Here is a 26,160-nt window from a genome sequence, read left to right on the forward strand (position 1 = left end):
GGGTTGGGGTTGGGCCAGAGTGGAAGGCTCACCTGGTGGAACAGGTAGGGCTGCAACAAGGCAGGTTCATAACTCAGGGCAGGGTGGGGAGGTGGCGGGGGCAGCAGCAGATGCTCCAAGAGCGGGTGCAGCAGGTCAGCCTGCAGAGAGTACAGGGGGGAGCCAGCCCCAGCTCCATCCCCACCCATTGGTGGTTGTGGAAGCCGCTGCTGGGCAGCAGGGACAGAGCCAGTGGGAATGCCTTGTAAAAGCGGCTGCCCAGCGGGACCAGGTCTCCTGGGTGCCAAGCCAGACCTGGGGATGAAAGCAAAGTGTGTGTGTGTTTGTGTGTGTGTGTTGTGCTCACCATGTGGGGTAAGAACATAGAGAACCTGCAAGGCAGAGATGATGGCAGCCAGACAGGCTCAGCAGTTTAGCATAGGCCTAGCCTCTTAAGAAACCAGGTAGCCTCAGGGGAGGGGAAGGGAACCAGATGGGCCAAAGCTATCTGCATCCCAGGTATCTACCTCCCAGAGGTATCTGCCTGGGTCTTTGAAACGCAGCTGCAGATGCTGGGAGTTCACGAGGTTAGGAGTGTGAAACAGCTAAACTTCTCTAAATGGGTTGTGGCTGCAGTTGGCCCCACTGCCCTGTGGGCCATATCCCCACATCTATGGCTCCCCAAGACTATGCTCAAACATTCAGGACTGCTCCATTCCCTGTCAGTATGACTTTTTCATTTTGGTATCATCATCTGGACTCCAGTGACCTCAATTACTTTCTTCTGCTTTGCAGGATCTGAATGATGCCTTTAGTTTAGAGGCTCTGACCACAAAAAGATGATGGTACCTCCTCCCATACAGAAGTCCTCATAGTAATGAAACTGAACATTAAAAAACTTCAGTCCAGGCTCAGTGTCCATAGCACAGTGGTTACAGTGCCAGCCACATACACTGAGGCTGGCGGGGTTTGAACCAGGCCAGGGCCTGCTAAATAACAATGACAACTACAATAAAAAAATCACTGGGCATTGTGGCCGGCGCCTATAGTCCCCACTACTTGGGAGACTGAGTCAAGAGAATCACCTAACACCAAGAGTTCGAGGTTGCTGTGAGTGTAATGCCATAGCACTCTAGCCAGGTGACAGCTTGAGACTCTTGTCTCAAAATAAATAAATAAATAAATTAATTAATTAAATAAAAATGTCAGTCCAACAAAATTCTAATCTGTTCCTAATGATTATTTTGACATCTCTCTTAAAATATCCAGTGTCAAAGTTTTTAGAAACATTTTTTTAAATGCTCTGTTTTTTTGGGTCCCCAGGGATGAGCTCAGCTCCTATTGGGTATGTGAGCATGCCAGGGAGTGGCCATCCTTGAACTTCTTTTACCTGTGCCCAACATGCTGATCTTGGTACTGCTTCCTTCTCCCTTCCCTCCATCCATCAGGAAGACCACAGACCCATTCTAGAGTTGTCAAGAAAGTTTGCCTACCTGTCCTTTGAACGGGGCTCTGTGGGGTGGAGCCTGGGGATGCGCTCCATCTCCTGGGAGATCACATACTGGGTGAGATCATCATGCCAAGACAATCCTGTCAGGGGAAAGGATAGGGTGAAGTTGGCTTGAGAGCCTGAGGATCCAGTAACAGGGGCTAGTCAGCAGGAGTCCTCAAATTTTTTAAACAGGGGGCCAGTTCACTGTCCCTCAGACCGTTGGAGGGCCGGACTATAGTTTAAAAAAAAACAACTATGAATAAATTCCTATGCACACTGCACATATATTATTTTGAAGTAAAAAAACAAAATGGGAACAAATATAATCACACCACCGCATGTGGCCCGGGGGCCGTAGTTTGAGGACTACCCAGAGGACAGAGTAGAGGGGCAGTGGAGGGGTCCAGAGACCCAGAGAGTGATATGAGCTGTCCTTGTTCCCCCCTCAGGCGCAGCTCTTAGAGTCAGACTGCCCATGTTTGAATCCTGCCTCTCTCATTGATGTGCTGTTGGGCAAATTGCTGCACCTCTTCAAGCCTCAATTCCCTTATCTGTAACATGGAAATGTAGACTTCCTAATGTTTTTTGATAATTAAAATAACACAGGTACATATCAGATGGTTAGAATAATGCCTATCACATAGTGACTTTTAACAAATGTTGTTATCATAATTTTACTATTGTTATTTTTTTATTGATTCTGAACCTCAGTTTTCTTTATTTTTAAAGTTAATATATGTTTCAGGAAGATGTTATGAAGATCAAGTGTGGTTGGGAAGATTAAAGTGCTTAGAAAACTCTAAAGCACTACATACATTTTAAACCCTTATTCAGCGGTTCTCAACCTGTGGGTCGCAACCCACAGGAACTGTATTAAACTGTATTAAAGGGCCACAGCATTAGTAAGGTTGAGAACCACTGCCTTATATCATCACTATCATCGTTGTCATCATTATCTTATTGTGAGATGATGACTCTTTGACTCTTTCCTCCCAAACTCTGCTCTCTGGAAAGGTCAGCTACCTATTCTAAAGGAATATTCTCTCACTCTTCACCCTCATTCTTTCTTCTCTGCTTCTGGATTTATAATCTGTGTTATTCTTCATTCCTATTCTGGGATCAAATAACACCCCTACCTCCCTTCTTGCCTATTAACATTAAGCGAACTTCCCGTGTTCTATTTAAAGCCAATTCCACTTGAGCACTAGATTTCATCCCGTCACCTACTCAAGAACATCTTCCCTGCAATTCTCTGCTCTTTCCTACATTATTATTTTCTTTGTTCTCTACTGAATTATTCCCATTAGCATATAATAAACATAAAGTAATTTTTTCCTTTTTTTTTTTTTTTTTGAGACAGAGTTTCACTCGGTCACCCTGGGTAGAGTGCCATGGCATCATAACTCACAGCAACCTCAAACTCTTGTGTTAAAGCAATTCTGTTCGCTCAGCCTCCCAAATAGATGCTACTACAGGTGCTTGCCACAATGCCTGGCTATTTTTAGAGACAGGGTCTCTATTTTACTCAGGCTGGTCTTGAACTCATGAGTTCAAGCAATCCACCCGCCTCAGCCTTCCAGAGTGCTAGGATTATGGGCATGAGACCACCATGCCCCACTTGCAATTTTTTCTATCTGAAAAGAATTCTGCTTGATCCCACATTCCCCTCCAGCTATCACTCCACTTCTTTGCTTTGCTTCTCTCCAAGACTCCTTGTAAGAGTTATCTATACTGGCTATATCCAATTCTTTTCTTGCCATTCCCTTTTAATCCACTCTATTCAGGATTTTATTTCCAAATATTCTATCAAAGCTGCTCTCATCTATATCACCAGTGACTTCTGATGTCTGAATCTGGTGATTGATCCTTGCATTTCATTTTAATTAACCCATCATGATCATTTGATGCTGTTGACTAGTCCCTCTTCCTTGATATACTTTCATTTGGCTTCTAAGACATGGAACTCTTGTTTTTTCTCCTACTCCCTTGGCTTCCACATCTCAGTTTTCCCTGGATGGTTCCTCTTCTTCTCCTGTTCTCTTAATATTGAATTCCCTAGGTCTTGATCCTTGGTCCTCTTCTTCTTCTTCTTCTTTTGTTGTTGTTGTTATTGTTGCAGTTTGGCTGGTGCCGGGTTCAAACCGGCCACCTTCGGTATATGGGGCCGGTGCCCTACTCACTGAGCCATAAGCGTCGCCCTGGCTGGTCTTCTTCTTTATAGGCACTCAATCCTTTGGTTACCTCATCCACCTCATTAATTTAATTACTCACTATATGCCAAAGAATTTTCAATTTGTGTCTACTTCAGACTTCATTTCTCTCTTTCCCTCAAAATTCAGTCTCATATACTCAACTCTCCCTCCATTCTACTTGAATAGACATCTTAAACTCAACATATTCAAAACATAACATCTCAAGTTGATCCTTCTGCACTTTTCCCCATCATTAATGACACCTCCACTGATGCAGTTATTCAGGCAATGAAACTTTTGACTCCTCTCTTTACAACCATATCCAATATTTCATGAACTCATGCTGACTTAAAATATATGCAGAATTCTGCCATTCTCGGGCAGCGCCTATGGCTCAGTCAATAGGGCGTAGGGCGCTGGCCCCATATACCGAGCGTGGCAAATTTGAACCTGGCCCCGGCCAAACAGTAACAAAAAAGTAGCCTGGCATTGTGGAGGGTGCCTGTAGTCCCAGCTACTCAGGAGGCTGAGGCAAGAGAATCGCCTAAGCCCAAGAGCTGGAGGTTGCTGTGAGCTGTGACACCACAGCACTCTACAGAAAGCGACAAAATAAAACTTCTCTTAAAAAAAAAGAGAGAGAGAGAATTCTGCCATTCTTCATTACTTCCCTGCAGCCACTCTGCTCCAACCTATACCTTTTACCTGAGCTATGGTGGTAGCTTATAATCATCTCCCTGCATCAATCCTTGATTCTCTGTATTCTATTCTCAATACAGCAGCAAGATTCCATGCTCAATACCTTGCAATGATTTTATCTTTTAGATTAAAGCCAATGCCACACATTCTCCTATGAGGTGTTCCTCAAACTTGTGCTCTTGCCTTAAGGATTTTGTCCTAGCTATCTGGTCTTTTTTTCTTTTTTTCTGAGACAGAGTCTCACTATTTCACCCTCAGAAGAGTGCTGTGGCATTACAGGTCACAGCAATCTCAAACTCTTGGGGTTAAATGATTCTCTTGCCTCAGCCTCCCAAATAGCTGGGACTTCAGGCACCTGCCACAATGCCCAGCTATTTTTTTGTTGTCGCAGTTGTCATTGTTGTTTAGCAGGCCCAAGCCAGGTTTAAACCTGCCAGCCCTGGTATATGTGGCCCGTGCCCTAACCACTGAACTACAGGCACTGAGCCTACTGGCCTTCTTGAAACATTCTTCTTTCCATAACCCCCTGGCAAACTCCCTTACCTCCTTAATGTCTGTTTTGATTTCATAGTTTCAATAAAGTCCATTTGGACCACCCAATTTAATACTGCAGCTTCCTACCTTACCACTTCTAATTCCTTTATCCTGCTGTAATATTCCATGATTTATCTTCTAACATAGCATATGTTTTCTAATTTATTTGGTGTATTCCCTCTACTTATTCCATAAGCATAAACCTTAATAAGCAGAGTTCTTTGTTTTATTCCCTGATCCATAGCAAACATCTAAAACTATGCCTGGGACATAATAAATACTCAATAAATACTTATTGGATGAGTGAATTGAATGGATGGTGTGTTCTTCTGACAGAGGACCCCAAGATTCATGGTTATGGAGCACTCAGACTGTACTAGGGGCTGAGCCTAAAAGATGGATGCTGGCCTTTTCCAGTGACTTCTTCTAGAAGCCTTCTTTAGCCTCCTCCAACGAGTCCAAATGTGAATAGCCCATCTCTAGGGTTCTACCTCTTACTCCTATCTTGCCTCTTTTTCCACAGGATTGGGGAAGATGAGGCTCCAGAGTGGGTGTGATAGAATGTTCCATGAAGAGAAATTCTCAGGCCAGGTTGCGCCCCACCTCCCCACCCATATCTAACCAACTTCCAATCTCTCTGCTCACTGCACTTAGACCTTACCTTGGGACATGAGTTGTCGGAGCACACCTTGTAAGCGCTGAAGAACTGGGGAGGTGACTTGCAAAAGGGGCCGGGCCTGCCCCACACCCACTTGGCACTGTCCAAACAAGCCATCTAAGAGCACAAAAGTCATGTCAGCAAGTGGCTTGAACAAGAGGCTTCCAAAGTTCAGGTTGCAAATTGACAGCACTTTCCACCTTCTCTCCCAGCCTCAGAGCTCTGCTCCTCCAGACCAATCCCTCTTCTCCCCAAAGCCAGTAGCCCTCCCCATTTCTGGTCCTACCCCATTGTTTCTTATTCTATCCTCCCATCCTGTAAGTTCTATGCCTGGGCTTCACTCACCCTGAATACAGACTTCAAGGTGAGAGCAGAGTCTTCGATCAAACAGACAGCCTGTGGAGGGACAGGTTGGGAAGGCTCAGAAACTCACAATCATAGAATGGTAAGAGGATGGACAGGCTGGGAAAAGACTGTGGCCCAGCCTTTCATTCTAAAGAAGGCTTTAAGCTAGGCGTAGAGTGGGGAAGAGGCCTGTACTTCTTAAAAGAAGGAAGCATGAAATCTGGCTTTGGATGTTAAGAATCTGTAAATCTTGAACCTTAAAAGCCTCAGTTTGCTTAACTGAGTGATGAGAAGAAATCTTCCAGGTGCATGGAGGCGGGGAGTAGGAAATGGGACTTCCCTTCCCAAATCTCCATTCAAACTATGATGGCCTGGAACTCAGAAAAGGTGGAAACCCTAGCACACTAGCCCCCGTATGGGGAAGGGGTAAGGGCGAGTGGTCTCTAAGACCGTTTCCCACACTGACCGCCACCCCACCCACAGCCTCTGACGCTGTCCGTGGTGTTGAAGCTTTGAGTCTGGCGCGGCCAAGGACTAGCCTGAAGGCAGTTACCGGACAAGAAGGGGTAACAGGATGAAGTCTCCACAAGAACTGACTCCTCCGTTCTATCCTGTCAACCCACAGCGTCACAGGAAGTACCCTGCAGTGGCCTTCAAGCCCGGGTGGGGAAACAGGGCGCCAGGTGGCGAGGCTGCGCCCCTTCCCCCACGCGCCGCCCTCCCACCCCCACCCCCCGGCCCGTGAGTCAGCGCTGACTGTCTCTGTCCGCACAGACGTGAGTCAGCACCAGGCCTGGCTGTGGGGAGGGGGACAGGAGAGGACCCTCCCTCTTCCTCCTCTCTGCTCCCTCCCCCAGCTGTCTCCCTATAGGAAATCAGATCTCAGCAATCCGTCTCTCTAGAAGCTCTAACCCCTCTGTCGGCTCAATCCGTTTACTGGAGCTGGGACCCCTGCCCGAGACCCAGGCTTTTGCTGCCCAGAGATCTTCGTTCTCTCTCCCTCCCGCTACTTCCCCGCCCCCTCCGCCCTCCCATTTCTCCAAGCGGATCACCACCTTCCCGGCGCCTCGGCGCGACTTGCTTCTCCTATGGTCTTGAAACTGGTCTCTAAATCCCTCTGCCCACCTGAGCCCTCAATCCTGCTCCTGAACCCACAATCTTCCCGAGCCCAATTCTCTTAGGTCCCGCCCCGAATTCCCAGCCCCACCTCCAGGCCTACGCCCCTTTCCACCAGACGCCCTCTCACCTTCCCCACTCCAAAGTGCCTCTCCCCTCCCCCGACATTCTCTACCCGACCTTCCTACCTTCTGAACACTTCACCCCACGACCCCACCGAGTTTTGCTCCCGGCCCCATATTGTCCCCCTTTCCCCCAGTTTCCTCCTGACCGTGGGCACTAATGGCGCTGCAACCCCCTGGGCGGCTGCTGAGCAGCAGGAGGCAGAGGAGCAGCCGGAGACCTCCGGATCCCCCGAGACCCTCAGGCCGCCGCGGGCGCCTCATCCTTCCCGGCTCTGGGCGCTCGCTCCCCCACCGGAGCCGCAGCGACACTGGCGGGGGCCTGCCAGAGGGGCCAAGGCGGAGCCTGCCGCTCCCCACCCACCTACGAGGCGGGGTCTACATGCCCCTCTCGCGGCAACTCGGCGAACCGCGCGCAGGTGGTGACGACTTCTCCACCCCCAGCTGCTGCGCTCATTGGCGTCACACTTGGCGTAAAAGCCTTGTCTTAGCGGGGGACCTACACAATCTTTCCATCCTCTATCAAATAGTGGGTACCTCACTCGAGTTTCCACTTAGCCCCACCCCTTTTTGACCTACACTTCTCTTCAAGGACCACCACCTTTATCTCCCAGTCCCAGGGTTGGCAAAAAGGGTTACAGTTGGGTAGGGGCCAGGAAAGCTGGGTGGGTCTGGGAGTATAAACCCTAAAATGGGGAGCATAAAGGGATCGAATAGTCATCTTTGTTAATGGTCCTGGTGTCTTCCTTAAGAGGAGGAATAGTTAGGCATGTGTGTCTGGATTACAGTTCTGACAGTGCCACCTACTAGGGGTGTGACCTTGGGCAAGTTCCTTAACTTGTCTGTGCCAGTTTCCTCATTTGTAAAGTGGAGGTGCTCATGGTTCCTACCTCACAAGGTGGTTGTGAGGAATATGTGAATTAAACTCAAATAGATCACTCAGAACAGTGAAGTACAGGTACATACAAAGCACGATACATCTTAGCTTTTGTCATTAACTTTGACTCCCCTTTCTCTGGGCCTTGCCTACCATGGACGTATCAACAATTTTATGGTTACTATGGGTTGTAATCTTAGCTCTCTGACAGGCCAAAGTGGCAGGATTGCTTGAGCTAAAAAAAAAAAAAAAAATAGAAAGAAAGAAAAGCTAGCCATGCATTGTGGCAGGCACCTATATTCCCAGCCCCTCTGGAGGCTGAGGCAGGAGGATCCCTAAATCTGGGAGTGTGAGGTTGCTTGAGCTAGACTGATGCCATAGCACTTGGGCCTCCGCAACAGAGTAAGATTCTGTCACAAACAAAACAAAAAAACCCCACTATGGTTGCTACCCGCAAAATATATTTCACATCAGGCCACTTCTCTCCATCCTCACCACCATGTCTGAACGACTGTGCTCTTGGCATCACCAGCTATTGCAGTAACCACCTAACTGGTCTTTTGCTTCCACTCTTGTCGCCCAATAAGCAGGGAATGAGCTTTCTAAAGTTAAAATTTGATCCTTTCACTCCCTGGCTTTACAGTAAAACGCACACACACAAAACGCAGAAGTGCATAGTGAATATTCATAAACTCATCTTCTAGATTTAGCAGTTGATATTTAACCATATTTGCCTCTTTTTAGTATTCAAACATGAATGATAGACATCATGATATTTTCTTTAGAAACATTTCAATATGCATCTCCAAGAAACAAGGACATTTCTCCACATAACCAAAACACCATATGACGCCTAACAAAATTTACAATAATTCTCTAATGTCATTAAATGCTCAGTTCATATGCAAATTTCTCAAATCATTTCCAAAAATGTCCTTTTTTTGGACTGTTTTGTTCAAGATAAGGGTCAAAGACCACCATTGCATTTGGTTATATTTCTTAATTCTTTTTAAATTAGCATAGACACCATCTCCCATCACCCATTTTTGATATTTTCTTGTTGAGAGATCAGATGAATTTTTCTTTAGAACTCCACACCTTCTGGATTTGTCTGATGGCTTCCTTGTGGTGTATTTCCCTGCATTTCTCCAGTGTATAACTTGTTTATCTTTTGTATTTCTCGTAAGCTAGAAGTTACATATGAAGTCTTGATTGGATCAGATTAAAGAATTTTATTTTTTTTTATTTTGGGTTATTGTGAGGGTACAAACAACCAGGTCACAATTTTTGAATGTGTTAGGTAGAGTCCCTCTTGTAGTTGTGTTCCACACCCAAAAAGTGTGCCATTCACTCCTACCTTGTGCTCTTTAAATGGGAGCACACCAATCCCCTCTACTTTCCCCCCTCCCTCATTCTTCCTTCTCCCCACTGGAATAGAATTAAGTTTCCTCCATATGGATGTGCGTTAGATTATCTGCTGGCTTCCTGATAACATTGAGTACACTGGATGCTTGTTTTTCCATTCTTTTGTTACTTTATTAACACAATTGTGTTTCAACTCCATTAGACTTATACAAAGGATGTAAAATCACCATCTTTTCTTACAGAGATTAAAAAATTTTTTAAGTAAAATACCTTTGGCTGGGTGTGATGACTCACACCTGTAATCCTACCACTCTGGGAGGCTGAGGTGAGTGGATTGCTTGTGTTCACAAGTTCAAGACCAGCCTGAGCAAAAGTGAGACCCCCATCTCTACTAAAAATAGAAAACCTGAGGGAAGAGGATTGTTTGAGCCCCAAGAGTTGGAGGTTGCTGTGAGCTATGATGCCATGGCACTCTACCCAGGCCAACAGCTTGAGACAGTCTCAAAAAAAAAAAATCAAAATACCTTTCCTTGTATCCTTCAGGAAGTGCATGATGGCAAGCTGTTCCACTATTAGTGACGCTAAAATTGATCACTGGTTTAAGCCAGATCTTTATATGTAAAATTATGCTTTCCTAATGTGACCAGCATATAATCTGTAGGATGCTATGATATTTTGGCTCTGCGAGAATATCTATTCCCCCATCAAATTTTAACCAAATGGTTTTACTGTTCATTGATGATCCTTGGCTAAATTATTTCATTAGAGGTTTTAAAATGATGATTTTTCTAATTTTGTCATTCTGTTTACATGTATTAGCTGCCTTAATTTTTTTTTTTTTTTTTTGAGACAGAGTCTCGCTTTGTCACCCTCAGTAGAATGCCATGGCGTCTCTAACAGCAACCTCTAACTCTTGGGATCAAGTGATTCTCTTGCCTCAGCCTCCCAAGTAGCTGGGACTACAGGTGTCCCTACCACAGTGCCCAGCTATTTTTAGAGGCTGGTCTTGAACCTGTGAGCTCAGGCAATCCACCCTCCTCTGCCTCCCAGAGTGCTGGGATTACAGGCGTGAGCCACTGTGCCCGGCCTAGCTGCCTTAATTTCATAGAAAAGGAGTCTTGTCAACTGGGATGAGTTACTTTGAAGTATAACTCCAACTGGAAAGGTAGCATAGATTCTTAGTTTTTATTTATTTGCCTAGCAATGAGTTGTTGTAGTGTAAGAGTTACCTAAAAAAGCGACAAATACATGAAAATCATTTTTCTTGAGTATTATATTCTTTCTTGAGTATGATGATAAAAGTATGAATTTTTATATATTCTCTGTATGTCAATCACTGTAATTATTCTTTTTTATATTCAAATGGTTCCAGATTAAGCCAGTGAAAGCTTTTTGAAGCTGTCTTTGGTGTCCTTTTGAAACATCCCATTAATCATTAAAAGCTCCCTGGCTTTCTGTCACTCCAAAGATGTACCAAGTTCATCTTTTTTATTCCCTGTTGTAGATATGAAGCAGCCATTTCTCTAAAGAGGGTTGGCAGCTTTTAGTAAAGGCCAATTTTAGGGACCACAGTCTCGGTCTTAGGAGTAATAATGGCTGTTCAAGTAAATATATATTAGACTTTCTTGTGGTATCCTTTATGGTTTTAGCTTATCTTTTTCCCCATTCTTTTATATTTTCATATCTCACTCTTGATATCTTCTTTTGAACTATATTCCAGTTTACTAACATTTCATTCAGCTATGTACCATATTCTTTCTGTTAAACCAAGATCAGTCCTGAACTTGGCCAACAACAGGTGGTACACTCAATCAGAGTAAATCAGAAGGCTTTTGGAGGACCTGTTTATAAAGGTATGGACAGGGAGACCTTTGTCAATTCACAGCTGGTCATGGAGGGAGCCAGGAGAATGTGCACCTTGGCTTCTGTCTCTTTTTGGCCTCTGAATCTTCCAATACCTACAATCAGCCAAACCCAACCAGAATCCAGAGAGAAAGAGCCTCTGGTTGATGCAATTTATAGACATCAACCTGGGGACATTAAGCAGGGTAAAGAAGGATGGAGCATGACTATCCTTGGGGATAGACCATCCATGGGAAAATGGGGACTCTGTAGCATAGCTTCCACTCTTGCCCTTTGTTTGGATGAAAACCTCTACCTTTATCACAAATGACACACACATCTCTTAACTGAGACATACTTTCACATGAAACCTAAAACATCGTCCAACACCAGTTCTCCCAATATAAAGTAGCTGGGAAGAGAAAAGTGATTTAAAAAAAAAAAAGAAAAGAAACTTCCATGCCAACTTTTTTTTTTTTTTTTTTTAAGACAGAGTCTTCTGTGTCACCCTGGCTAGAGTTCAGTGGTATCATCATAGCTCACTGAGACCTCAAACTCCTGAGTTCAGGTGATCCTCCTGGCTCAGCTTCCTAAGTTGCTGGGACGACAGGTATACACTATCACACCTAATTTTTCTATTGTTTGTAGAAATGGGGTTTCCCTCTTGCTCAGGCTGGTCCCAAACTCCTGACTTCAAACCATCCTCCCACCTTGGCCTCCCAAAGTGATAGAATTATAGGCGTGAGCCAGAATGCTTGGCACATGCCAACTTACTTTATTTTTCATTTTTATATTTATTTATTTATTTTTGAGACAGAGTCTCACTATGTCGCCCTCAGGAGAGTGCCATGGTGTCATAGATCACAGCATCCTCAAACTCTTGGGCTTAAGTGATTCTCTTGCCTCAGCCTCCCAAGTAGCTGGGACTACAGGTGCCCACCACAATGCCTGGTTAGCCAACTTACTTTAAACATAGATTCTACAACCCTTGCTTCTGTAGCTGGTCCAGAGACCTAAATTGATAATCACAACTTCCTTATTCTTCCACCCTTTTTATGGTCTTCTTACCTTGTTCAACACTTTGACTGGATGAGATTTTTGAACTGGTGGTTTGAGGCAAATCCTTATTTCTGCAACATCTGAGTCTTTGATGTTGCAGGCTTTATTTGGTATCGATAGTTGTCTACTGACCCAGGACTACTGGAACAGATAATAGAAAGAGCCTGATGTGAATCCTTTTGATTCCATTAATAATCTTTGCCCAATTTTATAGCAGCAACTCAACTTCCCCTGGTAATTGGAGTCAATCACTGTAGTTAATATAATGACACCCATATCTGCCTATTGGTTCAGTGGCATGAGGAACCCAAAGTGACTTAATATAGTAATGACAGTCCCCAGTTCTACATTACCACACCTGTGGTGAAAGCACTCCTACCTTTGGTGGCATGACCTGAAAACTCATCAGTCAAGAGAAGGGAAGCACATACTGAATTTCTTCAGAGATTCTGAGGCATAATAGACAGAGGGGCCACTTTAACATTTATTCCTTGGTTTCAGAATCCGTGGGGATGGATATATATTTGACTTTCTTGTGGTATCCTTTACAGCATACTGTAAGTTCACTAATGGTAAGAAGTATTATGAACAGGGAAGGCAAATCAATATCCAGAATATAAATCTTTCATTATATGGTGAAAGGAATTCAGAATAAAAATCTGTGATCATGTTGCTGGTGGCCATATGGAGGGCTCAATTTTGTTTTCTACTATTGGCAAATTGGTAATCAGGTGTGGCTGTAATCATATCATTCTTGATGTGAGGGAGGTCTATGTTGTAAAGCCAAAAAATAGCCTCAATTCTTTTTACAATATTCATTAGTACATGGACTCATCAAGAAGCACTGGGGTGGCTGGGGAAAGAGGATGACTGATAGGTCATTTCATTTGATTTATTGACAGGGTTCTCCACAGTCCATGTCTTATGATGGTCATTTGCTCAGGAACCAGGACTATCTTCACACTCTATGTTCATTCTCACTGATCCATTTCAAACCTCCTTGTCACAGATCTTCAAATCTTGTTCTACTCCAGTCCCTCATCATCCAGCCGGCTTGTTAGTCGTAAACACTGTATCAGTATAGGCACATGCCTCGGATCTTCTCTTTTGCAATTCCTAGTGGACACCCAGATACTAATAAACATAGAGTGGATTTCTCTTTACTGATATGATCTGCAGGCATTTCTTTCTTTCTTTCTTTTTATGGCTATAACCAGAACCACTCAGACTGCATTCTCTCCCTCTTATTCCCCCAAAGGGAGAGAAGAACGATGGTCAATGGCAAGTGGCAATTGTAGTAAAGCAACACCGAGAGCCAGCTTCACGCTCAGGAGAGAACGCGGCGCCTCCTCCTGGTGGTTTCCGGTGCTCTACACATTCAGAGAGACTTCTCTAGTAATGAACTGTAGAAATGATCCCTGAAAAGTATGTATAGTCTTTCTGCAGACATTTCTGAGTTGGGTTGTAACCTAACAGCCTTCCACTTACAGCTGAGCTTCCTTTTTGTGCAGAAGGTCTGTAAATTAGGACTGCACTTTTTCTTCCTCTGCAAACTGGTCATAGAGAATTCCCTATAGGCCATAAATAAGGTTGTGGGGGAGGCAGTGAATCAGTAGGAATTACTTTTTTGTCCAGTTCTTCTTGGGCTCAGTCTTATATACATCAGATCCATTTAACAAAGGAATGCTGTGATGAACAAAAGGCTATTGTCTTTTTTTTTTCTTTTACTGTGGTGAGTATCTCCAAGGTAAAGTAATTTGTTTCACTTTTTTTTTGAACCAGGGTCTCACTTTGTCGCCCTGGGTAGAGTGCAGTGGTGTCATAGCTCACAGCTACCTCAAACTCTTGGTCTCAAGCGATTCTTTTGCTTCAGCCTCCCAAGTAGCTGAAACTACCAGGCACCTGCCACAACAGCCGGCTATTTTTTTCAGAGACGAGTCTCGCTCTTGCTCAGGCCTGTCTCTAACTCGTGAGCTCAGGTAATACAACCGCCTCAGCCTCCCAGAGTGCTAGGATTACAGGAGTGAACCACCGTCCCTGGCCCAATTTCTTTCACTTTAAAGAGGGGCTCTCAACATGCCACAGGCAAGTAGGTCCCTAGATACTTCATTAATATGAGAACTCTAAACTGTTTCATTCTCTGTCTCTCTCTCTCTCTGAGACTGGGTCCTGCTATGGTGCTCAGGCTGGTCTTGAACTCCTGGCTTTAAGCAATCCTCCTACCTCAGCCTCCCAAAGTGTGGAGATTACAAGTGTGAGCCATCATGCCTTGTCAGAACTTTCTTGAGATTCTTCTTCTACGTGTGTGTCATGGCCTCTAGGATAATTGCTACACCCTGCTTAGGATATCCAGTTAGCCCAATATTATCAAAATAATGGACTAGAGTCATTTTCCATGGGATATGGTCTTAGTTCAGGCTGCTATAAAAAATTATCATAGACTGGATGACTTATAAACAGGAGAAATTTATTTCTTACAGTTCTGGAAGCTGGATGTCTGAGATCAGTGTGTCAGCATGGTTTGGTTCTGGTGAGGGTTCTCTCCTGGGTGCAGACTCCTAGCTTCTCACTGTATTCTGAGATGGAGGAAAGAGGGCAAGAGAGCTCTCTGGCATCCTTAATCATGACCTACTTCCCTCTTAAATGCCCCACCTTCTAATACATTGGAGGTTGGATTTCAACATATGAATTTTGGGGAAACACAAACATTTAGCCCTTTGTAAATATCAAACCAAAAAAAAGGTCTTTCCAGACCGTATTTTTATATAGAAGAGGAGGGTTGACATAGCCCTGGAGTAAGAAAGTCTTAGAGTATACTATTGTCTCTGCAATGTGAATGCAAAACTTCTGTCTGTCTTAATAAGAATGGAAAAGAGAAAAAGAATTTTCTAAATCAGTGTTATCTAGTAGGACTACAATTTAAAATTATATATGTAATCAAAAATGTTCTAATAGCCACATTTAAAATATAAAAAGAAATAGGTGACATTAATTTTAATGTTTTACTTAACCCAACATATAAAAAAATTGGTTTGATATGTAATCAATATAAAAGGTTATTGAGATGTTTTGCATTCCTTTTTTTCAAAGTCTTCAAAGTCAGAATCAGGGCATATTTTACTTACAATACATTCCCATTTGGGCAAGCCGTGTTTCAAGGGCTCAATAGCCATATACGAGCCATATATGGTTACCATATTGGTAAAAGAATCAGTGAAATTCTAGATCAATGGTTGAATATTAGGTTGCAGAGCTGCAATTTGCTTTGTCAACCTGCCAAGGTTATTATAATCTACAGTTATTCCTCACACTCCATCTTTCTATTTCACAGGACAAATTTGGAAATTAAATGAGTATGTGACAGGAATAGCTACCTCTATATCTTTCAAGTCCTTGATGGAGGTATGAATCTTTGAAATTCACCTAGGAATGCAAAATTGCTTTTGGTGCATACTTTTGGAAGTGGGTGGCAGTTACAGCGCTAAATCTGGTTTTTTGACTTTTTTATTTTCCAAGATAGAATCTCACTTGGTCACCCTACATAGAGTGCTGTGGCATCAGCCTAGGTCACAGCAACCTCAAACTCTTGCGCTCAAGCTGTCCTCTGGTCTCAGCCTCCTGAGTAGCTGGAACTACAGGTGCCCACCACAATGCCTGGTTAGTTTTTTCTTTTTCCAGTCAAGACAGGGGGTCTTACTCTTGCTTAGTCTGTTCTTGAGCTCCTGAGCTCAAGCCATCCACCTGCCTTGGCCTGCCAGAGTGCTAGGATTACAGGCATGAGACACCATGCCCATCCAAAATCGGGTTCTTTGAAAAGAAAAAGAATCAAATAGGAATTCTAAAACTAAAAACCAGAACTCTCTCCCCCTAAATTTTTTGAGATAGGTCTTGCTCTGTTGCTGGTTTAGAGTACAATGGCATCTTCATAGCTCACTGCAACCTCAAATTCCCGGGCTCAAGTGATTCTCCTGCCTCAGCTTCCGAGTATCTGAAACTCCACTAATTTTCCTATTTTTTTTTTAGAGATAAGGTCTCACTGTGTTGCCCAGCCTGCTCTTGAACTCCTGCCTCTGCCTGCCAAAGTGCTGGGATTACCAGTGTGAGCCACTGTGCACAGCCTAATGGTGTATTTTAAATGTCAATTACTGATAGATCAAGTTGATTGATAGTTCTTTTCAAGTCATCTGTAGCCTTCCTGATCTTTTACCTGCTTTATCCATCAAATACTGACAGAGAGGTATTGCAATATCCAGCCATAAAAATGAATTTTTAAACTTTTCCTTTAAGTTTTTATCAGTTTTTAGCCAGGTGTCATGGCAGGCACCTCTAGTCCCAGCTACTTGGGAGGCTGAGGCAAGAGAATCGCTTAAGCCCAAGAGTTTGAGGTTGCTGTGAGCTGTGATGCCACAGCACTCTACTGAGGGCGACATAGTAAGACTCTGTCTCAAAAAAAAGAAAAAAGATATTATCAGTTTTTGTCTAGTGTATTTTGACATATTTTGTTCTTTCAAAAATCTTTTATATTACTTCCTGTGGTTTCTAGTTTCCTGTCAAAAATTATAGTTTGGATTTTATATGCTTCAATGTAATAAGCACAGTTATTTTGCACTGGGACCACTGGAATCACTGTGAGTCTAATTGTGTTACCTATTGTGCTGAGTATAGTATTTGAAAAATTATTTGTACAAATAATTTAATGTCTTAGAGAATTCTCATTTGCTTCTGCAGGTACCTAAAACACTAGCCACCAGTTATAACCTTAAACCAATCTCAAGGCCTGCTGCCATCTGAGGAAGGGCTGACTTACTTCCATTTTATTTTTATTCTTGGAGCTTGCTTCTTGGTCCAGGCCAAAACAAGGAGAAGTTTACTAGAACTCTTCCATTCACAGGTCCTAAGCTGTGACATCTACTCCTCTAACTCCACAGGCTGTCAAAATCAGTCTTTCATCTGCTTGTGGAGAAATTTCCCCAGTCCAGTGCAACCTTAAACCTTGGGTTTATCATCTCTGGATTCAGTTGCTCTCCTGGACCTCAGCCTGTGTCAGTTACTCCTCACTTTCTTGTTTGCTCCGGGATGCTTTTGTGATTCGGTAGTAATTTTCTATCTACCTTTTAAAGGTATATCAGACACCACTTATGGCTGCATCTTGCATTTTCTTAGCCTGCCTTTCAACGCCAGCCACTGCTGCAGCCACCAGCGCCATGCAGGCAGTCTGACGTCGCCTGCCTCACCTGGGCTGCACACCTCTGGTTTCTGGTTTAAATCTCTTCTGCTACCACAACATTAAACACCCATGGGAATCTGCTGAGTGATTCTCATGTATGAAAAACCTGGATGTATGAGGAGGTTAACGTCCCATGGTGTAATTCTTGATCCCATGGGGGAGAAGAGCTAGCAGACAAATACTTTTCTTTAGAGGAACAATTCTGAGCTACTCTTGTACATGTAAGAGAATTCCCAGAAGAGCCGATCCCTGCTTGTCCTCAGCACCCTCTTTGACTCCTCCCTTTCTCCCCCTCTTCATCTCATGATGCCTTCCCAAACTAAACAACCCCCGTGCCAGCCCTTATTTCAAGCTTTAACTTCAGGAGGAATCTTTCTAAGACAAATTGTTTTCAGCAGGGGCTTAAGGAGTATAAATTACCTAGTGTATCATTATCAGAAGCAGAAATTGAGAAAATTGAGATATTATAGTATATTTATACATCGAAAAGCATCCAGGAGGAAAGTAATGAAGTAGGAGAGAGAGAGGAGAAAACCTCTATTGTGACATCTTTGAATAAGCTTCCAGTTTTAACCCTTGAGAGTAAATCCACTTTCTTTTCCCCAACCAGTCTTCCATATGTCCCTGTTCTGTGAGTGGCATTATTCCCCCAGCCAAAACATCTGTAAATTCAGGTAATGTCTTCTTTCTCCAGTAAAACCCAGTCATCTGTACTGGTGTCCTTCAGGCTGCTGTAACTAATAACAGACTTGGTGACTTAAGCCACAGAAATTTGTGGCCTTGAAGTTCTGGAGGGTAGAAATCTGAAATCAGGGTGTTGGCAGGGTTGGTTCCTTCTGAGGGCTGCAGGGGAAAATCTGTTCCAGGCCTCTCTCCCTGCCTTGTTGGGGTGGCCTTTGTCTCCCTCTGTTTCTTCACATCACCTTCCCTCTATGCATATCTGTCTTCAAATCTCCCTTTATTTATTTATTTATTTATTTATTTTGAGGCAGAGTCTCGATCTGTCGCCATCGGTAGAGTGCCATCGTATCATCATAGCTCACAGCCACCACCAACTCTTGGGCTCAAGAGATCCTCTTACCTCAGCTTTTTCTATTTTTAGTAGAGACAGGGTCTTTCTTTTGCTCAGGCTGGTCTCGAACTCGTGAACTCAAGCAATCCATCTGCCTCCGCCTTCCATGCTAAGGATTATAGGCATGAGCCACCATGCCTGGCCAAATCTCCCCTTTTTATAAGGACACCAATCACATTGAATTAGAGTCCACCATAATGACCTCATCTTAACAAATTACATCTGTAACAACTCTATTTCCAAATAAGGTCACATTCTGAGATACAGGTGATTAGGGCTTCAACATATGAATTTGAGGGGGACAGAATTCAATACATAATGCTTGCCAATGCTTATTTACTCACCTTCAAACTCTCTCTCATATCTGTCCTCCTCCGCTCATGTTCAGGTCCTCATGTGGCACATTCCACCATCAGAACATTCTAAAATGTTTCCACCCTTCTCCAGCTCCCTAACCCATCCTTATACAGAAAAGTGAGGCTATTATTCTTAAGCATCGCTTTCAATGTTTCATTCTCTTGCTCAAAAAACCTTTGGTGTGTCCTTGTTTGTGAAATAAGTTCTAGATCCTAAAATCTGGTCCTCATCAATAAGAACTAAACCTATTTTCCTTTCTAAAATTCCCATCTTTCCTACCCACTCAATCTGCCCCATCAGATTATTTAATATCCTGATAGGTTTTATGTTTCCAGTTTTCCGTCTTTCATCTTTCCCCCATGTACCTTTGTTGAGGAGATGTTAGCCTGGCGTGGCATGGACCACAGAGGAGAATTTAGATTTTTAGAATAAGGTGGACAAGGTGTGTTGTGAATGGGGGAGTTTCACATAAAGGGAACTGCCTATACAAGGGCCCAGGAACATAAACCAGCTGGGCATGTTTTGGGAAATACAAATAGGGATGAATTGCTGGAACAAATAGAGTGGCAGAATGGGGGAAGGACCACAACTCTGAAGAAGTTGATGAGGCAAGAACTTGAATTCTCTGTGGGCCAGATGAATTGCTGGGACTTTCCCCCCACAAATAGGTAGGTAGTAGGTGACTTATCACCAAATCCATGGCAGTGGACACTTTGGCTTGCTCATAACAGTATCCTCAAGGCCTAGAAGAGTGTCTGTCACATTGTAGGCTTAGTCTAGGATGACCCAAGGACACACTGAGACAAGAACTTGAGTAGGTAGTTTGTGTGGAAGATGATCCCAGAAATCACAAATGAGGGACAGGGAAAGTGGTTGCAAAAGAAGAGAAGTCAATTAAAGTGATTTGTTGAATCGGTTACCATTGTGGGCAACTGTGAATCTCACTGGGGACGCTCTGAAGAATCATATTGAATATTCCTCAGAATTGTCCACTAAGGTCTGGAGGAATCTGGGATATTTGGGTCCTAAACTCATTTATTTAGTGATTGAGGGTTGTCTTTGGGGATGTTAAATCCTAGGCACTTCAGCTCTGAAAATAGGGCATTCTGGTGTCTGTTTGTTGTGAGCACAGGTGGTCAGATTAAGCTACCAGGAGCAAACCAGCAAGAACCACCCAAATGTTAAATGTGTGCCCTTTGACCTTAGGACTGCTCTGTTTGTTCTTGGGGGCAGGATGGATGGGGCAACCTGGCAGGGGCCATAATGCAGGAGGTGGAGACTTGCATTAAATAGTAAGGGTCAAGCCTGTCTGACACGGGGATGAAAGAAATGACTGTAGGAAAATATGTAACTCACCTCCCCATAACATGAAGGATGGGCAACTAGACCACACAAAGTGGCTGGGGTGTGGGTGGGGAAGGCTGCCATGTCAGCTGTGGTCCCACTCTCACTTTCCCCATTTCAGAAATGGTCAATGGAAGGAAAATAAGGGGAAAACTGGCCTTCCATCAGAGACCTGTGCCCTCTTCATCCTCACCCCTTACCCTGGTCCTGCTTCTCTCCCTTTGTGTACTCTGGCCAAGCTCAAATGCCACCCACCCTGCCTCAAGACACAGTCACAGAGAGTGTTTACATGAAATTCTACTTTAATGATTCAGATTTCGGTCATGCAAGGACTGTCCCTCTAAATGGGAATGGGAGGGCATTGGGGCAGCAAGGGTTTACTTAAGTCTCAGTCAGCAACAAGATTTCGGCCCACAGTGGGAAGTGGCCTAAAGATGCCCTAAAAGAAGAAGAAAAGGGATTTAGAGTCTGGATGTGGGAAGGTGGCCTCTCCCTCCTCCACCCTCCTTTCCTAAATACTTCAATGACAGTCTGATTTGAGAAAGTCTTCAACACAATGACACACCCACTTATGGAGAGCCTGACCCTTGGCCTCCGAGTATAGGTCCTTCTCCCCCCATGATTTTCCTTTAGGCCAAGGCCTGGAGAATTGCTGTACCTTGTTTGCTTTCTCTGAAGCACCAGGGCAACCAGTCCCTCACAGGTAGGTCTTTGTCACTTAGCTCTGAATACGTTGCTCAGCAACCAATCTAGGTTTAAGATGTCCAGCTGCCAGATTATGGGAATAGGAACCTGTTTCCCTGGAGAGCATGAGGAGCCAGGACTCCCTATGGTACAGGCTGCCCTTAGTGTCATGAACAGCCAACCAGGGCTTCTTAGCTTCCTGCCACCACCTGAATCCAAGCCACCTCGGTCTCTCTGACCAGAACGATCACCTCCTTATAGACTTCTCATTTTTCACTCTTGCTTTTCTTATAATTTATTTGCCAACATCACTAGGGTGGCCTGTTAAAATCATCTATCACATTGTGACATTCCCTTCCTTAACATTTCCTGGTTAACTTCCCACTGCTCTTAGAATAAAATTTGAAACTTTTGCCATGGCCATCCATGAGCCCTGTATGGTCAGTCCTAGGCCTACTTTTCCAATCTCATTTTCTGCCACGGGCTTCTCTGTCTTTTCTCCAACATGCTGTGGTAGTCTTGTCTCAGGGCATTTGTAGTTGCAATGCTTTCTGCCCGGGATGCCCTTCCTTTGTAGCTTCCTCTGGCTGCCACCATCTTATAATTGAGGTCTTAATACCCCTGCAAAAGAACCTTTTTGCAATGTGGAGGGATGTGATGTTTGCAACAGTCCAATCCCTACTGCAGTCCTTGAAAAGAAAGGCACAAGCTGTGCAGGAGAAAGAGCTGGAAATCAGACATGTGGGTCCAGGCTTGGCTTTGCCATGAACCTGTTATGCAGCCTGAGTAAGACCCATGACCAGCCTGGGCCTCAATTTGTCATCTACAAATATAGGTGGTAGTACCAGATAGGTGGCTTCCAAAGTGGATTCTGAAGAGTTCAAAGATCCCAAGGAGATGCCTCAAAGCCTTGCCCTAGTGACTTACACAGGCAAGGGTGGGGTAGGGGGAGGCTAAATATCAGGGCCTCTGGGATGTGTCTCCCATTCCATTTATCCAAGGGGACCTTGTTATCTTATATAGTAGAGCATATACAAGGAAGAATATGATGAAAAGGAGAATATTTTATCTAACTTTGGAAACTCTGCAACTTTCTTTGCCTATTTTAAACTCAGTTCTGTGCATGATCATATAGATCATTTCTTCCTTAGAGGCTCTCAGCACCTCTCATGTGGGTACTCATATGGGAACCCATGAAGGATATGGGAAAGTGGGGTGCTCTTTGATTGGGAAAGGAAAAATTCTTCCTTCAGCTTACCCATTCTCACTCCAACACCCATTCCCTTCTTCTCTGCCTCCTTCATTTAAACAGATCCTTGGTGATTCCAACCTCCCTAGGAGAAGTGAGACCCTCACCTTGACAGGGTTGGCCACTTCTCGCTTCAGAGCCTTTGAAGCCATTCTGGAGGGAAAGCACTGATCTTTGTTCACCTTGGCCACAGGGCTCTGTGAAGAGGGAAGCCAGGAATCAAGAAGGCAGGAAAGGGTGAGAGGACCCCAGAGGGAAATGATAGGATAAAAAGTGAAGGCTTCACAATTCTTGAGAGGACACATGGGACTCACCTTAGGGAAAAGGAGTCGAAGTTTCTCCTTTTGTTTGCCCCTAGAAGAGACAGAGATGACAAACAGGACCTAGCCTTGCTAAAACCCACCTCCTTCCCTTTTCAGACATTGCTAATGGATCTCAGAATTGTTCCTTGCTGGTGCCAGACAGGACCTCTGAGTTAGTCTCCTAATGGTGCTTCCAGCAGGCGGCTCCTACCTGCAATTTTCATACCCATTCCTTTCCTGCTCTGTCTGTCCACCTGACAACATGAACCAACCACAGGCCTCACTCACCTCCCCCCAGTGAGTTTAGTGGGAAAAGCTGCCTTCTCATCCCTCAGGCATGGATCTTGGGGGTTGATGTGCCCCATTTGGGGGATCATCACATCTTGAGTGATGTCATCCTTCCAGAACAGACCTGCAGGATGAAAGGATGATGTGAGTTGACATCTGTGACACTCTGACCCACTCTAGGGACCAAAAATGACCTCTCTTTCAAGTACATATAGGATCGCACTTTGCAGAGAGACTTAAATGATACCATGTATAAAAATTGCCTAGCACAGTGCCTAGCATGTAATATTCATTTAGGATTATGATTACAGTCTCTGTGCTAATCCCTTTGATGCTATTGTGAGGATTAAGTGAGTTTAGGCTGGTAAGGAGTACGTAGGAGACTCCAAGGCAGTGATTATCAAACTTTAGTGTGCATTAGGATCTCCTGCATGGCTTGTTAAAACAGATTTGTTTCCCACACACAGTGTTTCTTATACAGTAGATCTGGGGTAAAGCTCAAGAATTAGCATTTCTAACAAGTTCTCTGGTGATGCTGATGCTACTGGTCCAGGGAAACACTTTAAGAATCACTGCTCTAAGGCACTATGCACATATTAGGCATTAGTAGTAATGATATAAACTCAAGGCAAATTTCCTGTCTCCCCCCACCCATTCATGAAACTGTGCTCTAAAAACAGGGTTGGCCATCTGTCACCAGTGTCCTCTCCTCAGTGTACTTCCTCTCATTCCTTCTGTCATACAATTTTCTCTGCTTCCTACTCAGAGGCAAAAGTGTGTGTGTGTTCTCCTGGCTGGGCATTAAAGAAGTCCTGGCTCTGGAAAAACTCAGATAGCACCAAGAGTTGGGATTAGTCCCAAGGAGGTAGGTGCTGGCCTCTTCCAGAGGCTTCTTCTAGAAGCCTCTGCTAAGCTCTTCCAGGGCATTCATGTGCAAGTATCCCACTCATCCAGATCCAGCCCTGCTCCTGTCTCACTACCATCCCCATGAGGTGACCGTGACAAGAAAGTTTTAAGTAAAACTGTCCTTGGATCACATAGCCTCTCACTGTCTTCTCATTATTTGATCAGGCCCCAGCCTCTGTTCTCCAGCTTTTACTTACCTTGGGGTACAATCTGCTGGAGTATGACTTGTAAATTCTGGAAGACTGGGGTGGTAAGTCCTTGGAGGGACCAGAGCTGCCCCACTCCCACTTGATCCTGACCTTCTATGGGCAAATAATAGTATCAGTAAGGTGCTTGTACAGCAGCCTTCCAAATTCCAGTCAAAAAATCAGCTTCCTTGTACTGTCACTCCTTGATCTCCTTATCTCTGTTCCCTGCACTAGGCCCCTTCACCCTCTGCAAGTCCTCTTTTTCATTTTTCCCTTCCTCCATCACCACCTGCTATGTTCTTCAGCCCTCAAACCTTATTCACCCTTGGTACTAACTTCCAGGTCAGAACCAAACTTGCAAGCAAAGAACAGCCTGTGCAAAGGTGAGCAAAGGATAATCAGATGGGTAGGTGGGGTATGTGGAAGCCGGTGAGCTGCGTTTTAGGGAAGGCTTTAAAGCCTGGAGTGGTTAGGGAAGTGGCCTGGAATCCTTAGAAAGACAAAGTATTGGTATATAAGGCTTGAGGATCTGTATTCTCCTAAAGCCACAGTTTGCCCAACTGTGCATAGGAGTAGGACAGGAGCCAGGGAAGATAACCCTGAGTGATACACACACTGGATAGAATAGGGTTGGAGGACAGTCTCTTTTTTCCACCGTGGAATTACCATGAGTCATTCTGGACATGTCTTAAGGGAATTCTCCTACCCAAGACAATAGATGTTAATAACAATGTCCTGGCCGTTAGAGGTAGTGGAACCTCCGGCATCCTGCAGAGAAGAAACAGAGCTTTGGGAAGGAGAGCTGTTTCTCGGAGTCAGCGCTTCCAGGATGCTGGAAAGAGCTGCTGGCGCTGTCCGTGGTGCTGAGAGGGTGCGGAAGCCTGGAGTGACGGTGGCGCAGTGTTATTGAGGGAGACGCGTCTCCAGGAGACTTGGCGATTCTCCTCCCACCCACCTCCTCCCACAGTTCTTCGCGAATCCTCTGCATTGGCCTCTAAACCCAATAATCGGAGGGGATGTTGGGTGTCAGACTAGGCGTTTGCGCTCTCTTTCCCATGCGCTCTGCGCAGGAATTCTCGAGTCTGCGCAGTGCGTCTCTGAATGTTCGCGTGAGTCCGCGCGGTATCTCCCCAGATTGGCCCAATGGGTAGGGGGAGGAAGAACTATGGCTCCATTACCGCTCCTTCGTGTTTTACTCTGGCTTAGCTTTCCCCTTCTTACTGGAAATCGGACTACGACCGCCAGACTCTGTGGGCTTATAACAAAGCCCTGGCTCTTCTCTGGAGCCACGAGCCTGATACCCGTGGAGCAGGGCTCCTGTTCCCCTGCAGACTACTCCGCCCTGGTCGTCATCTCTTTCCGGGCCTTTGGGGGCGTCTTGCTTCTCTTGTGGCCACATAGATCAGTTATACCTCCCCCTGCCTATTTGTCTTCCCAATTTCCTCCCAAGTCCTCAATCCCCAATCTCCCGCGGAGCCCACTACTCTTAGGTGCCAAGCCCACACGCTGAGGCCCATCCCAAGCCTACACGTCTTTCTGCGAGACACTTCCTACAGTTATCTCTTCTCACAGCCCCAAGCAAACTTCTTTCGTCCTGAGTTTACTAGTCTTGAAACCCCCGACCCGCTTCCCTCAGGATCACTCCGTGGTACTGCCCGCACCGCCCACTCCCCACCCCCATCCAGTTTTCCATCTGACCGTGGGCAGTAATGTCGCTGCAGCACCCCGGGCGACTGTTCAGCTGCAGGAAGCAAACAAGCATCCGGAGCCCCCAGGAGCCCCCAGGCCAGAACAGATGCAGCATCTTCCCCAGCTCCGCGCGCTCTCTGCCTGCCCAAGCCTCAGTGAAGGTAGCAATCACGGCAGTAACCGCGGAGAGAGGCTGCAGCTGCCCACCTGCTAGCGGGGCAAGATTTGCATAATCCTGCCCCGCAGCTCCACCAATCGCTAGTGGCCTTGCGGACGCCTACCCAACTCCCGGGTCCTCCTCCCGCCTCTCCCCACCCTACACCTCTTGGATTCCTGACCCTGTCCCTTTTTGACATAAGCCTGTCCAAGGACCACCTCTTCTACTCCCTGTCCCACGGTGGGAGAAACAGATTGCATATAAGATATCGGTGCAAATTGTACCTACCTCACAAACTGTGTTGGGAAAATTAAATATGAAAAGTAGGCACTTAATGAAATTAATTTTTATTATCCTTGACACTCGCTTTATTCTTGCTCCCCTAAAAATCGTTAGCAATCATATGGATTCGACCGGTAA

The 26,160-nt window shown here is 44.9% G+C and overlaps 2 protein-coding genes and 1 non-coding gene across 8 annotated transcripts in view; all 3 read right to left on the bottom strand.

Moving 5' to 3' along the window:
- Window positions 1-7,601, bottom strand: part of PTPRN (protein tyrosine phosphatase receptor type N) — a 20,333-nt gene extending 12,732 nt beyond the window's left edge. For 3 of the 5 annotated variants that reach the window (XM_053597002.1, XM_053597001.1, XM_053596999.1), the window contains exons 1-5: window positions 7,284-7,601; window positions 5,897-5,947; window positions 5,555-5,668; window positions 1,473-1,569; window positions 33-294 (exon numbers count right to left, since the gene is read on the bottom strand). In XM_053597002.1, the coding sequence (XP_053452977.1) occupies window positions 33-294; window positions 1,473-1,569; window positions 5,555-5,668; window positions 5,897-5,947; window positions 7,284-7,398 (639 nt within the window). In that variant the 5' untranslated portion in view covers window positions 7,399-7,601. Of the gene's footprint in view, window positions 1-32; window positions 295-1,472; window positions 1,570-5,554; window positions 5,669-5,896; window positions 5,948-6,176; window positions 6,609-6,951; window positions 7,212-7,283 lie in introns of those variants that run through there. The other 2 variants (XM_053597003.1, XM_053597000.1) reach the window with 2 other exon arrangements.
- A 5,894-nt stretch (window positions 7,602-13,495) lies between these two features.
- LOC128591126 (small nucleolar RNA U3) lies at window positions 13,496-13,712 on the bottom strand. Its single transcript, XR_008381540.1, has one exon. It is a non-coding gene; the product is annotated as a small nucleolar RNA U3 (small nucleolar RNA).
- Window positions 13,713-20,567: 6,855 nt separating this feature from the next.
- Window positions 20,568-25,809, bottom strand: RESP18 (regulated endocrine specific protein 18). Of its 2 annotated transcripts, none has more exons than XM_053597656.1 (6): window positions 25,593-25,809; window positions 23,904-24,008; window positions 22,801-22,924; window positions 22,525-22,564; window positions 22,220-22,407; window positions 20,568-20,716 (listed from the first exon to the last, which is right to left on the bottom strand). In XM_053597656.1, the coding sequence occupies exons 1-6, from the start codon at window positions 25,696-25,698 to the stop codon at window positions 20,659-20,661; spliced, it is 621 nt and encodes a 206-aa protein (XP_053453631.1). In that variant the 5' UTR covers window positions 25,699-25,809; the 3' UTR covers window positions 20,568-20,658. The 2 variants fall into 2 exon arrangements, with proteins under 2 accessions (XP_053453631.1, XP_053453632.1); XM_053597657.1 differs by having other exon boundaries at window positions 22,318-22,407; window positions 25,593-25,804.
- Window positions 25,810-26,160: the final 351 nt, after the last annotated feature.

This window comes from Nycticebus coucang, chromosome 7 (assembly GCF_027406575.1).
Source record: "Nycticebus coucang isolate mNycCou1 chromosome 7, mNycCou1.pri, whole genome shotgun sequence".
In the NCBI taxonomy this organism is placed as follows: Eukaryota; Metazoa; Chordata; class Mammalia; order Primates; family Lorisidae; genus Nycticebus; species Nycticebus coucang.

Excerpts from the sequence above, each read along its gene's own strand:
- RESP18 (XM_053597656.1), bottom strand. The coding sequence starts at position 25,698 with ATGCTGCATCTGTTCTGGCCTGGGGGCTCCTGGGGGCTCCGGATGCTT. Across the intron at positions 24,009-25,592 it reads CAGCGACATTACTGCCCACG|AAGGTCAGGATCAAGTGGGA; the intron begins GTCAGATGGAAA and ends ATTTGCCCATAG. Across the intron at positions 22,925-23,903 it reads CCAGCAGATTGTACCCCAAG|GTCTGTTCTGGAAGGATGAC; the intron begins GTAAGTAAAAGC and ends TTCATCCTGCAG.